Here is a 12,618-nt window from a genome sequence, read left to right as displayed (position 1 = left end):
TGTTATAAATAAATCCCATGGAGACAAAAATAGCATCTTCTCTCATCTGACACAAGACGTGAGTTGCAAAGAAGGAGCCTATCCAAATAGCAGACAGACCACCATATTCACCCAGGAAGCAATAGTGACTCAGACTATGTGTTTATTTCTCGAAAGACATGAGGATTATTTGTCTAAGGTTAATATATATATATATATATATATATATATATATATATATATATATATATATATTAAGGTATTTAGAGAAATCATTTCATATTGTCTCCATATATCAACAAATAAATCAGGAGCAACTATGAGAAATATAGAGCAGCCTGACAGCCAAAGGCTAAAGAAAGTTGTAGTTTGACATCTCCTCAGCTGAAGTAGTTCCTTGGTGTAAGGATCTATGTGTCGTAGAAGTTTTGCCTAATGAGATGTAAACGTGTTTTTGTTTTAACGCCAGGTGTGGGATATGCTTCAGATTGTCCACAGCAGCAGACTATTTGCCTCATGTGGGCTCTAAGAGAGATTCTCTGCCAGCTGCAGATGGTTTAATTCTTAGGACTCTGGAGAGAGAATAAATGCCGGAGCCCAGGGAGTGTTGAGGGATGCTCTGAGAAAGAAACAGGCTGCTCCTGCTCCCCGCTGCTACTCCTGGTTGCTGTTGTTACAGTTCGACAGAAAGAAATTGGGAATATCCTGAAATGAAGATTGGATTTGCTTGCTGAGGAAGTATAACCCTGAACAGCAGGAAGTAGCTAAGGGAAACTATGACCCTTCTCCCCACTAACCTTCTTTCTCTCCTATCGGTGTTGGGGTGTAGGAAGGAATTGGGGTGGAGTAGGGAGAAACAGACATAAGAAGAATAAATAAAATAGTGTTTAAAAGTATGCCAACATCCATGCAACAAATTTGGCATGTGGCAGGCTTTCCCATAAATTCAAGCTCCCTTGCTTTAGGTTCATTTCCTCTCAAATTCATCCCAGGGATGAAAAGTCTTTATCTAGTTGGAAAATACTAGGCATTTAATCATGCTGCAAGTGATCACTTAGGACAGGAATAGGAGAGAAGACTCAACCGCGTAGCAAGTAGATATTTCTAAACTTTGTTCCCCTTCAAGTCCCTAGAGAGGGCTGTGTAATTGTCTCACCAACAATACCGTGGGATTTTCTTCCTAAGAGCATTCACCTCGGGCCAAAGGTCATGTTCAAAGAATAGAACCTAAGAATGCACAAGTTGCTAGGACACAAGGACACAGTATGGGAAATTAGTTCTCAAACGAACCAATGTATACCAAATTGGTAATGATGTCATGATACACAAGCTTCCCTGACTCAGTATGAAGTATTAGAAACATGGGGTCTGGTGTTCTCATCCGAACGCCAGCTCTCTGTCCTGATCAGTGTTCTTAAGAGATCGTCCATGCACCTAAACCCAGCCAGTGTTTAAATTTAGATAAGATCCGAATTATTCAGATCAGCAAGATGGCCATCTGCTTTCAAGCATGCAGCTGCTAAGCCTTTAAACAGCAGCTTTTCATGATTCATAACTTATTCATCCCAAGATGCACTCAGACATCTGGCTTGTCATCAATTCGGCTTGGCAGAGCATTTTGCTTTAAAGTTTCATAACCTCTATCCAGGTAAGTAAGTTTTCTGAAGACTGATAAGATCTACAGTCCTAGCCATTCCCTCTAACAGCAGTGACAGCAGCAATAGCTGCTGGTTAGTCTATTGCCCTTCAGTTTGCAAACCTGCCCTAATCAGGCCCAGCCCTCTGCATCAGCATGCAGCCCCACTTCCCCGTTTGGAGCTTTTGGAGTCTTTGCTCCAGATGTCCATGATGCGAGTGACAGCCATTGTGTGGTGGGACATGAGAACATGTTCTCTCCATCCATGCCTGTGTCTACTTTAACCTTCCTCACCTACCCTTCCCTTCTCCCAGTTGTCACTGTTTTAACTCTGGCTTCCACATGCAACACAGAGTAGGCAATATTATCATTTAGCGTCTGGCTAACTTCCCATTAGATGGTGTCCAGCTGCAATGACTAGATGTTATTATTTATGATGGAGTACTCTCTACTGTGAGTTTGGACTGCACTTTTCTTAGCCATTCTTCCACCCATGGACACCTAGACTGGTCCCATATCTTCTCTATTTTGAATAGTTGACACGTTAACTTTATTTCCATCCCTACTCTGGAAAATACATATCATGATCTTTATTTCACTACTGAGAAAATCAACAAGACTAAATAATATACTCAATGATGTTAAGCACAGAGATGGCAGAAATGAAATGCTGAAAACCAGACATATCTGTGCTCAAATTCAGACTTTTGCAGCAAGCAGTGCAGCTTCCTATTGCAATTCCTATGGAGCAGCTGGAATGTCTTCATCATACTTGTAAGAACCACTGCACTGAGCTCTACAACATTCATCCCCAGTCCTGGAAAGCTTCAGGTGGCCCTTGGTTGCCAGTAATCTGTTTACTCTGCTGGACAAGTTAATGCAGCCTTGGCTACCCATTCTTTTCTCCATCAACAATAACAGCAGCTGGGGAGATAGGAATCCAGGAAGTGTGCAAAGATAATCTTCTATGCAATCTGAAAATAGAGATCCTGTTTACTCTACTTGGAAGGAATGTTTAACACATGGAAGATTCTCTCCGAAGAAAACCAGTTTGTGTGTGTCAAAAATTTAAGGGCTAGTGAAATAACTCAGCAGGTAAAAGTGCTTGTCACCAGGCTGATGATCTGAGTTTGATCCTCAGAACCCAGTGGGTAGAGGCAGAGAAATGGCTCCCCTGGCATGTCCCTGTGTACACACATACACACAAAATAAATACAATGGAATGCAAAAACTTGCACAAACTGACTGCTGTCTTCTATTTACTCCATAACCATACTACATGAGAGAAAAAAAAAAAAAAGTAGAGCCAGCTTTCAGGTCTTGATTCTATGATGTAAAATTGGTCAGGCTTCTAAGCTTCACATTTGTTATCTGAAGTAAATGAAAATAATAGCATCTTTTGTTCCATCTTTTATGTTCCACATAAGCAATATGTCGAAGGCAGTTGTGTGGTTGTAAGCTTAAGCAAACACTCCCTAGATGTGGCTCACGAAATTCAAAAACAGCAAGAGGAAAACCAGAAAACTTCTGAACAGCTCAGGTAGCAACCGGCAAAGTGGGCTACAGAGTATATATGGGGGGGGGGGGGTTTGCAAACCACTCAGCTGGCCAAGATTAATATCCAGAGCAAATCGGGAACTTTTAAAATTCAACAACACAAATACAATCTTTCTGAAATTGGACAAATGATAGGAATACATTTCTCAAAAAAGAAATGCAAATAGTTGACGCGTCTTTGAACAATGCTGGCTATCATTAGCCATTGGGAGTTGGAAACCGGAGCCACAGTGACACAGCTTCCCACCCAGTTAAAGCAGCTGTTATCAAACAGATATAACTTACGAAGTACAGACTCCCTGTGGGGTCATTACCTTACAGCACAAACACAAATTAATACAGCATCATGGAAAGCACTTGGGGTGGTCCCCAAAACACAACATGGGTCCGCCACAGACCTCACTTCTGGTTACAAGTGGGAAAAGTAAAAATCATAGCGAAAAGACCATCATCCATATATTTATTGAAGCAATGCCCTACAGCCAGGATATGGACTCAGTGTACATGCCCATCAACATTGGAGGGGAATAATGAAAATGGGAGACACACGCAGAAGGGGAGCTGGGAGGGGGGGGACGATTATTCACCCTCGAAAAATGCAAGAAGTCTGTTATGTACAAGAAAATCAACAAACAGAAAGACGATAATTTTAAGTAAATTGAGATAGATGCAGAAAGAAAGCAGTATAATCCTCTCGATAGCGGAGCAGCTTAAGGGCTCACACTAAATAGAGAATAGGAGATGATGACTTAAGGTTGTGAGCTGTGGAAGTCTGGAGAGTGAGGACACAGCACAGCTGAAGAGAAGGCCTTGGTTTCTGTGCCCCATAGTACCTTGAGGCCGGCTGTAGCCCACAGTGGGGCTGCATAGCCCAGAGTGGGGCCGTCCACAGCCCACTGTGGGGCTGGCTACCACCCCCAGGAGCCTATTGTACATCTTAGCAAGAAGACAGGAAAGCAGGCTCCAAACCTAAGGAAGCCAGAGGGAGGCAGAGTTGATGACTCGCTGGCATGAGCAGAGCGTCCTGATGACGCACGCAGAAGTAACATTCCACACCTCACAGACACACACAGCTATTACAGCTTAACCAAAAAGAGCAAAACAGGTGAGAGGGTTTTCCAACGCACCGAGACTGCCCTGGAACTTCCTTTGACCCAGCCACAAGCTCTAGACCCTCTTGCCTTAGCCCTCCTGGGTACAAAAATCATAGGTTTACTACCACAACTGAGTAAACATAACTTTAAAAAACAACTGAAAAGAGATCATAGACATAAAATTACAAAACTCATGGAGGAAACATGGGGGAAAAATCTTGAAGACTTTGAATTAGGCAAAAGTTCTTAGATATGTTACAAAAATATAATGTGTTAATATACACGAACTCTACTAAAATTAAAAACATTTAGTTTTTGTTTTTGTTTTGTTTTGTTTTTCGAGACAGGGTTTTCTCTGTGTAGCCTTGGCTTTCCTACTCTCACTTTGTAGACCAGGCTGGCCTCAAATTCACAGAGATCTGCCTGCCTCTGCCTCCTCGAGTGCTGAGATTACAGGCATGTACCACTGCACCTGGCTGAAAACGTTTAGTTTTAAAATGGTGTTGAAAGTATAAAAACAAAACAAACAAACAAACAAACAAACACAAGTAGCAAATATTGTGCCTCTGACAACAGACTATAGAAGGAAACCTTCAAACCCAATGTGAAGAAAGCAAACATTCTCTTTAAAAAATTGACAAAATATCTAAACAGATACATCAAGAAAATAAACACTTGACAAATAAGCTCTTGAAAAGATGGCTCACGAGTGGGTAGCAAATGACTCAGTAGGGCAGGGTGCCGCCCACCCAAGCTCAATCCCCAGATTTACCCCTTTTACGTGGTACAAGGAGAGAAGCAACGAAGTCTAGTCCTGCAAATACCTTCTCACCTCCATCTGTGTTGTGGTGTGCAGACACGCACCTGCACACGCATACAGACACACGTGCTTGTGCACACACATGCCCACAACACACTAAAAAACAAAGAAATGCAAAATAACTATTGTAAAGGTCCACAACCACTGATCTGTGCGCCATTGCGTGCTTACTGTAATGGCGGGGACGAGGAGAACAGGACTTCCCACAGATTAATGCTGGCCTTGGAAACAGAACAGTTTTCAAGAGAACAACTGAGGTTTAACTTGCCATAAGCCCCAGCAGTCAAGCCTGGCATATTTACCCCAAACAAAGTCTAAGCCTGTATACAAACGCATGTGAAATTTTAGCACGACCTTATTCATAATCTCTGCAAACTGGAAATACCTTAATGTCTTTCAGTGGGGAAAGATAAGCTGCTTTGCATATGTCCAAACAATGAAATGCTACTCAACAGTGAAAGCAAAAACAATGAACTCTTGATGCCCCCACAGCCCGTCATGCTCAAGGAAAGAAGTCAGTCTCCAAAAGTGGTATGCTGTCTATCATGATTTGATTGGTTATGGTGCGACATTCATATGTGAAATCCTAACTCCTGAGGAAGGTGACAGTATGAAGAGCTGTCACCAGTTCCATGGTGAAAGATCAGTGGGGGACCCTCTCGCTCTGCCACGTGAGGTCAGGGTGAAGATATGGCTACAGGGCATCTGCCATCCCCGATCTGCAACACTTTGGGCTCGGACTTCCCAGCCTGCAAATCTGTAGGAAATGAATCTCTGTTTTTATAAGCCATATGGTCTGTGGTATTTTGTTAGTGAGGCATCAATGGCTAAGGCTCATTGTGATTCTGTTTGGAAGACATTCTGAACAAAGCAAATGGCTAGGGATAGAAAACAGATCTGTGATCAGGTCAGAGGGAGAGAAGACTTTGAAAAAGACAAGGGGGAAAACTTTAGTGTGTTGAAGGTTCTCTGCAGTGATTACAAGAGTCTGTGTATGCTTTCAAACTCATTGAACTGTATGCAAAAATTAAATGTAGTGTATGTTAATTTTAAAGAAATGGACACATTTTTAAAAGTCTATGATTATAAAACTGATAGTTAAGACAGTCTGCTATAAATTTATTTAAAATTTATATATTTTAAACATATATTTAAAATGAATAAATCTAGATAGATTTATATAAGTGTATAAAGGCTATAGCTACCTTGTAATAAATGTTTTCTTAAATATACTTGATCACTTTCTTTAGAAATACTGGTGTTAAATGCTCTCCAAACTAAGCTTAGATGTCAGGGTCTGCCTACCTAATTGCTTGCAATTACACCATTTTATATACTTATGAGATCCTCATTATTATACCTTACCTGATTTGTGTGCAAGGAAAGGGATCTTTTGTTGGCACAGGATCTCACTTGAAGCAAATCCAAACAAGTCAGGCACGTAGTAAGTGCATCCACAGGAGAGGTGAGCTAATCCCGAAATGTACGGAACTCACTGACTGGGGGGAAGCAGTGCGGGCCAGAGACGAGGGACTTCTTTCTGTCCTCACTTCCATTGCTGTCTTCTGTTCCTCGTTAGATTACTCTGATTTGGGGATTCTTTAGTCAAAACGACATGGCAGTGAAGAAACGTGAATTTGTGAGTCTATCTTCTTTTTCCCTCCTAGAATTCAACCAGGAAATACATATGCTCTGCTACCTTGTGCCAACTTTAATATGAATGGTCGGTCAGGGGTCTCCCTTCCTCCACTTTGCCTTTGTGTATAAATAGATACATCCCAAACACCAGAAACACCACAGGGGAAGTCCAGGCTCCCCCCCCCCCACCCCAAATTGTCCCTGTTGCTATGCTCACTGTTAGGGTAATGTGTGCCAGTTTAACACTACAAATGTAAAGTATGTTACTGGTCCAACAGCCTTTTTCATTAATCCTGGCCATTTACACTTGTGAAGCTCAGGAAATATTTTACCTTCAGTTTGAGGAGACAGTAACAGGATGAGAGAGAGATTTGTGAGAAAGAATCACAGTGCCTCATTTTACCCATGTACCTCAAATTGGCTTGGCCTCCGTTTGAGAATACGTAGTCAGTCCTGGCTGAGAAATCGGTCTGCCTTCTTGCTCATTCATCTGCTAACTGCCATATAAGAAATGAGTTATGGGCTTCAGATCAACATCCTTTAAAAAATATTAGTGCTCATGACCTTTTACCTTGGAGAATTTTAAAATTAGTTTGCACAAAATTAAAATTCTTCTAAGATACAATGTCTATTCATTGTGTAAGAGAAGAGAAACATGTGTAATTTCTTTTTCTGTTCTAGCCAAATGGAGAAACAGTACTCACAGCTCTTGTCCAAGCAAAGCCTTGTTTCTTACAGTGCACAGATACCAAGGCAAGAGAATGAACACATGTTTTATAGCAAATGTAAGAGTGACTTCCAGCTATGCTTGTATAAAGCTTCATTCTGGTGCTCTCCCATTGCAGTCCATTGCTAGACTGAAAGTAGCTCCACTTTCGCCTTTGCCTTTGAGGTAAACCAGAGAACCATTCAAATACCAGTCAGTCTGCAGAGGCGAGGCCAGAGCGAGAGCCCATGACCCTATTTACATCTGTGAAAATCCAGTAAGAACACAATACAGGGGGCTGGAGAGATGGCTCAGAGGTTAAGAGCTCTGACTGTTCTTTCAAAGGTCCTGAGTTCAATTCCCAGTAACCACATGGTGGCTCACAACCATCTATAATGAGATCTGGTGCCCTCTTCTGGTGTGCAGGTGTCAATGCAGGCAGAGCACTGTACACACAATAAATAAACAAATCTTTAAAAAAAGAACAATACACACTGGCTGAGTTTTATGAAAAAAAGTTAGCTGTTTGTTAACTTTTGAGTGATCTTCGCCATGCATCTCCTTCCTGTGCATTTGGTTAGCCCGGAGGACTGTGATGGGAAAATATTGCCAGATTCCAGCCATTCTGGAAGAATAATAGGCTAGAAACAAGAATGCAGTAGTGAAATTTTAACAGGGCTCAGGAAGATCAGTGTTTGGGTTTTTCTTTCAGAACGCTGTAATCACAGAGGTTAGAAACCATTAGTAGACATGATGGTAAGTTGCCAAATTGTGTGTGTGCGTGTGTGTGTGTGTGTGTGTGTGTGTGTGTGTGTGTGGTGGGGGGTGACACAAGAAACACTTCACAAGTTTTTCTGCTTGTCATATCTAGGTCAATTTCTGATAAAATTTTTTGGCAGATATGAACCATCACTATTTCCTGCACAGAGATAAACAGGAACTACAAACTTGAAAGTTAGACTGAGAAGTCCACTCCTGTTCAAATTGTGTTGCTTGAAACCAGACTGCCTCTCCCCCCGCCGCCCCCACCCGGACAGCACAGTCTCTGGCTCATTACAGTGCCCTCCACCCCGACATAACACCACCCCATAACCAGAGTACTAGACATACAGCCCACCTCCCTCCTCTGTAGCTGGGGTGTGTCTCCACCGGGAGGAAAGACCCTCCCCGAGGACCGGAGAAACAGACAGAGTGTACAGCCAGACAAGCCCAGGTCAGCCTGGCAAGAGTGGCAGAAATGATAAAGTGGGCGTGACACTGCTCCCTTCACTGGGTGACTTAGTCAGAGGGAGGCAGCAGCAGGCACGCTGTTAAGTGTTTCTGAGGACCGAGGCGTGCTGTTTTCCAGTTCACTGAGCCTGCACTGACGGTCCCTCACCCACGGCACCTCCCTTGAGTTGTCTGCTTTGGGAAGGAGAAAGAACTCTTGGGCACTCCTCTGAGAAAGTGGCTTTCTCAAGCGTCCTAAGGCTGCAACCCTTTGATACAGCTCCTCACGTTGTGGTGACCCCCAACCATAGAATTATTTTTGTTGCTTCTTCATAACTGTATTTTGCCACTATTCTAAGTAGTAATGTAAATATCATCTGATATGAGACCCCCGAAAGAGGGTTCTGCATCTCAGAGGGTCAGGACCCACACGTTAAGAAACGCTGTCCTTAAGGCATCCCCCCCCCCACAAAAAAAAAAAGTCGCTACCTCTAGTAATTTAAAGTTGGCAGAAGCTGGTTCATGCCTCTTTAGCTAGCCTCTTGGGGACATGGCGAGGGTCACTGACAGGTGGACAGCTTTCTCTTTGATTTAAAATAAATAAATAAAGCCAAATCCAATTCTTTCCTTTTAGAAATGCTTTATGTTTCCTCTCCAGTGCCTGGTTCCCTGGCCAGGACGTATTCAAACCTGTTTCTCGCATTAAAGACCCCAAAGATACAGAGTGTGTGTTTCCTGCTGCCGGTTGTCATCTGCTCTTAAATTAAAAGTACAATGGGGGCGGGACAGGCTAAGGGAGAGAGAGAAGGTTAGAAAGCGGGAGGAGAAAAATCAGACAGACAGACAGATGGACAAACTTTGGATCTAGAAATGTTAACTCTGAACTCGGTGCATACTTTAGCTTTCTCTTCGATTTCCTAGTTCAGGCCCAACACACACACACACACACACACACACACACACACACACACACACACACCTAGGTCCAGGCCCCAGCAGACGCACCGGAACACACGTGCGCCTGCGCGCGGGCGGACACACACACACACACACACACACACACACACACAACGGTAAACCCGCCAACCTCAGATAAATCTGACTCTTCGCCAACTTGTAGCCTCCACCATCAGCGATAGGACCGAGGTCCTCCGCTACCTGCCCGCAGAAGACACCGCCGGCGCCCGCGGCTCCGCAGTAGCCTCTCCTGCTGCAGTCCCGACAGAGTTTCCGATGGAAATCCTTGGGGCTAGCGCTCCTCTGCCCCTCGGCCGCTCGCCTGCCTTCCACCTCCTTCTCGCGAGGCCAGAGGAAGCAGGACACTTTTTCACTTCTAGGGATGGGGAACGGGAGGGAGGAGAAACTCCCGCAACGGGAGCCCCGAGCCCGCCCCACTGCCCGCCCCACTGCCCGCCAGCACACCCGCGCAGGCAGGTCTCGTGCTGGCGAGTGGGCCGTTTGCCAAGGTGTCGCTGCTCACTCCGGGTGCGGGGATGCAGGCAGGACGGCGAGGCGGAAAGGTCGGGGCTTGCAGAGGAGGCGGGTGTGGCAGAGGGGCGACCCGGAGCTCTCCAGCCGCATCTCCGAGGCGCGCAGAGGGACCCCGCCAACTTAAAGGCCTGCCCTCGCGGCGCGCTCGCCTCCCGCCCTGCTCCCCGCCTGGACGTCTGCGGGAAAAGAAGGTGCAAGAGTACCTGGAGCGAACACCATGACTTCCTTCAGCCTCTGCGCCCCTGGGTTCGGAGAGGTGGGCAGCCGGAGGGCGAGGGCCGGCCGGGGACCGGGCAGCCGCGGGGCTGGGGGCGGGCGGGCGCGCGAGGCGCGGGCGGGACGGTCAGCACCTCGGACAGCTCCCCGCGCGCGGTCCCGGGCCGCCGCTCAGCGCTGGGCGCGCGCTGCCTCCACAATGCACCGCTGCGCCGCCGGCGGGAGGAGGAGACCCAGCCCTCTCGGCTCACCCTCGGTCCCCGCGCCAGCTCGGCGTTCCGCCGCCCGAGGAGCAGGGCGCTTCTACCGCTTCCACCCGAGCAGGAAGCACGGAAGGGGAAGCCAGACAGAAAGGTAATTGCCCGGTTTCCCGGCAGGGGCATAACTAATTGCTTCTAATTACCCGCTGTCACTCACCCCCAGGGATGCCGGGGCTGACATTTGAGTTGGTCGCTTTCCCCACGTCGCACTGGAGTTTACTCCAGACGCAAAGTCTGAGTTCCCCGGAGTCGGGCTGGCTCTGAACAGAGCAGGGGAGGGGAGAACCGCCGAGTTAACCCATCTTTGCTCTTCACGACTTCTCTGGCTGTCCCAGGCCTCTCTCCTAATGTCAGCAAAGAGAGCTCAAGGAGAAAAACAGGATGACTGCGGAGTGCTAGACGAGGGCGCTGCTCACGGGTCCTGTTCCCCTTGACGGCCCCGTCAGCTCCCACATTTGCAGGTTGTCAAGGTCATAGCGTCAGAGGAAACGGCGTCAGCCAAGGCAAAAGAGAGTCTAGATGAGACAGGTCTCGGACAAACTAATACAGCTTCTGCAAGGATGAGCCAGCCCCTGTCAGATACTGACTACAAACCTAAGTGCTTGCCCAGACACAGTTCAGTTATACCAGCTGCGCCTCTTCCTCACACCTGGCTCTACAGCAAAGATAGTAAGGCCTGCTGGATGTTCGCCGCTGGCTCCTAACCCGTAGATCACTTGACGGTATCTATTCTCCAATTACTGTTTGTGCAACGTAGGCGGCCACCATACCCACCTTCCGTGTGAGCCACGTGCGCGGGGGGTGGGGGGGGGGGGGGGGGGGGGTGGTTCGCTGACAGAGTTGAAACCTCATAGGACTCCACTTGCCTTGGCTTTTATCCTGTCTCTGTACTTCCATAGGATGATCCAAAAACAAAGGCGATCAGAGTTCTTGGGGCATTCTTCGCCTATCTCTGGAAATGGTAATAATATTCTGAAAACAGTGTGTTAACAGTTTGGTATAGAAGCCATGAGCTCCACTCTGTTTGGCAAATGTAAGCATTGGCATAGCCAGGCTGGCGCTGAGTTTGACCAAAGCCATAATAGGTTGAAAATGCATATAGTTTCACAGCTCTAGAACTGCAGCTTCCGTGGAGGAATACGGGCAGCTTCATCGTAGCACAATCAGAGCGGCCCCCAGCACCTGGTGTCTGTCACGCAGGCGGAAACAGACAGGCACTGCCTCAACAAGGTGCAAGTCAGCTGATGGGCGGGCTAAACAACTTTCATGAAGGGGTGGGGTCCTCTCACAATGCCCACATCACACGAAAACCCCTGAGATCAAAGATGCTCTGCCCCTCTTGTTTCAGCACACGGCACGCTTGCAGCATTGTCTGAGGTTGTCTTGAATGACAGGCCAACTCTTTTAAACACTTCTCTACCACCCTTATTTTTTTTACAACTTTGTAAATTCAATGCCCTTTATTCACCTGATGCATAAATAAATGTCCACAATTAAATTTAAAAAGAAGATAGTGTAAGAGCATTTTTAAACATCTTTAAGGATCAATCAGATCCAAACAGGCACAGCACCTTCATTGTGTTCTCTTTGATATGTCACCCAACTGGCCTCATCTCAACTGTACTGTAGGAACTGAGGCATCTGTGAGGTTTGCTGTGAGGACTCTGAAATACGGACCTGACTGAAGAAAGAGCAAGCGGCCAGGCGTGGCATCATGTGTGTCAGGGGTTGGTCTAGTGTTTGTATTTTGATGCTAATTACTGACCTTCATGATCTGGTTACTGCCCTAGCAGTAACCTGCCTAAGACATTATTCCTGAGTGGTTAATTTAGAAAAAGAAAAAAGAAAAAAGGCCTGAACCTGAGCAGGGCAAAAGAAGGTAGGCATGGATAAAGTTCCCAGGCTTTGAGGACAAGAGAATCACCGGAAAAGACTGGAAGAGAGGAGACAGGAGGACGCTGTGATAGCTTAGCATGGAAGGAACCATGTGGGCAAGGAGAAAGGACTCCAGG

The 12,618-nt window shown here is 46.1% G+C and overlaps 1 protein-coding gene across 1 annotated transcript in view; it reads right to left on the bottom strand.

Annotated features, from left to right (window-relative positions):
* Window positions 1-10,443, bottom strand: part of Akain1 (A-kinase anchor inhibitor 1) — a 44,239-nt gene extending 33,796 nt beyond the window's left edge. Inside the window, exon 1 of the mRNA XM_055610125.1 lies at window positions 10,334-10,443. Coding sequence (XP_055466100.1) covers window positions 10,334-10,349 — 16 coding nt within the window. The 5' untranslated portion in view covers window positions 10,350-10,443. The remainder of the gene's footprint in view (window positions 1-10,333) is intronic.
* Between the last annotated feature and the right edge of the window lie 2,175 nt (window positions 10,444-12,618).

Source organism: Psammomys obesus, unplaced genomic scaffold, assembly GCF_907164565.1.
Source record: "Psammomys obesus unplaced genomic scaffold, mPsaObe1.curated_primary_1811, whole genome shotgun sequence".
NCBI lineage: Eukaryota > Metazoa > Chordata > Mammalia > Rodentia > Muridae > Psammomys > Psammomys obesus.
The sequence above is the reverse complement of the archived record's forward strand: the minus strand, read 5'-3'. Positions and strand labels throughout refer to the sequence as shown.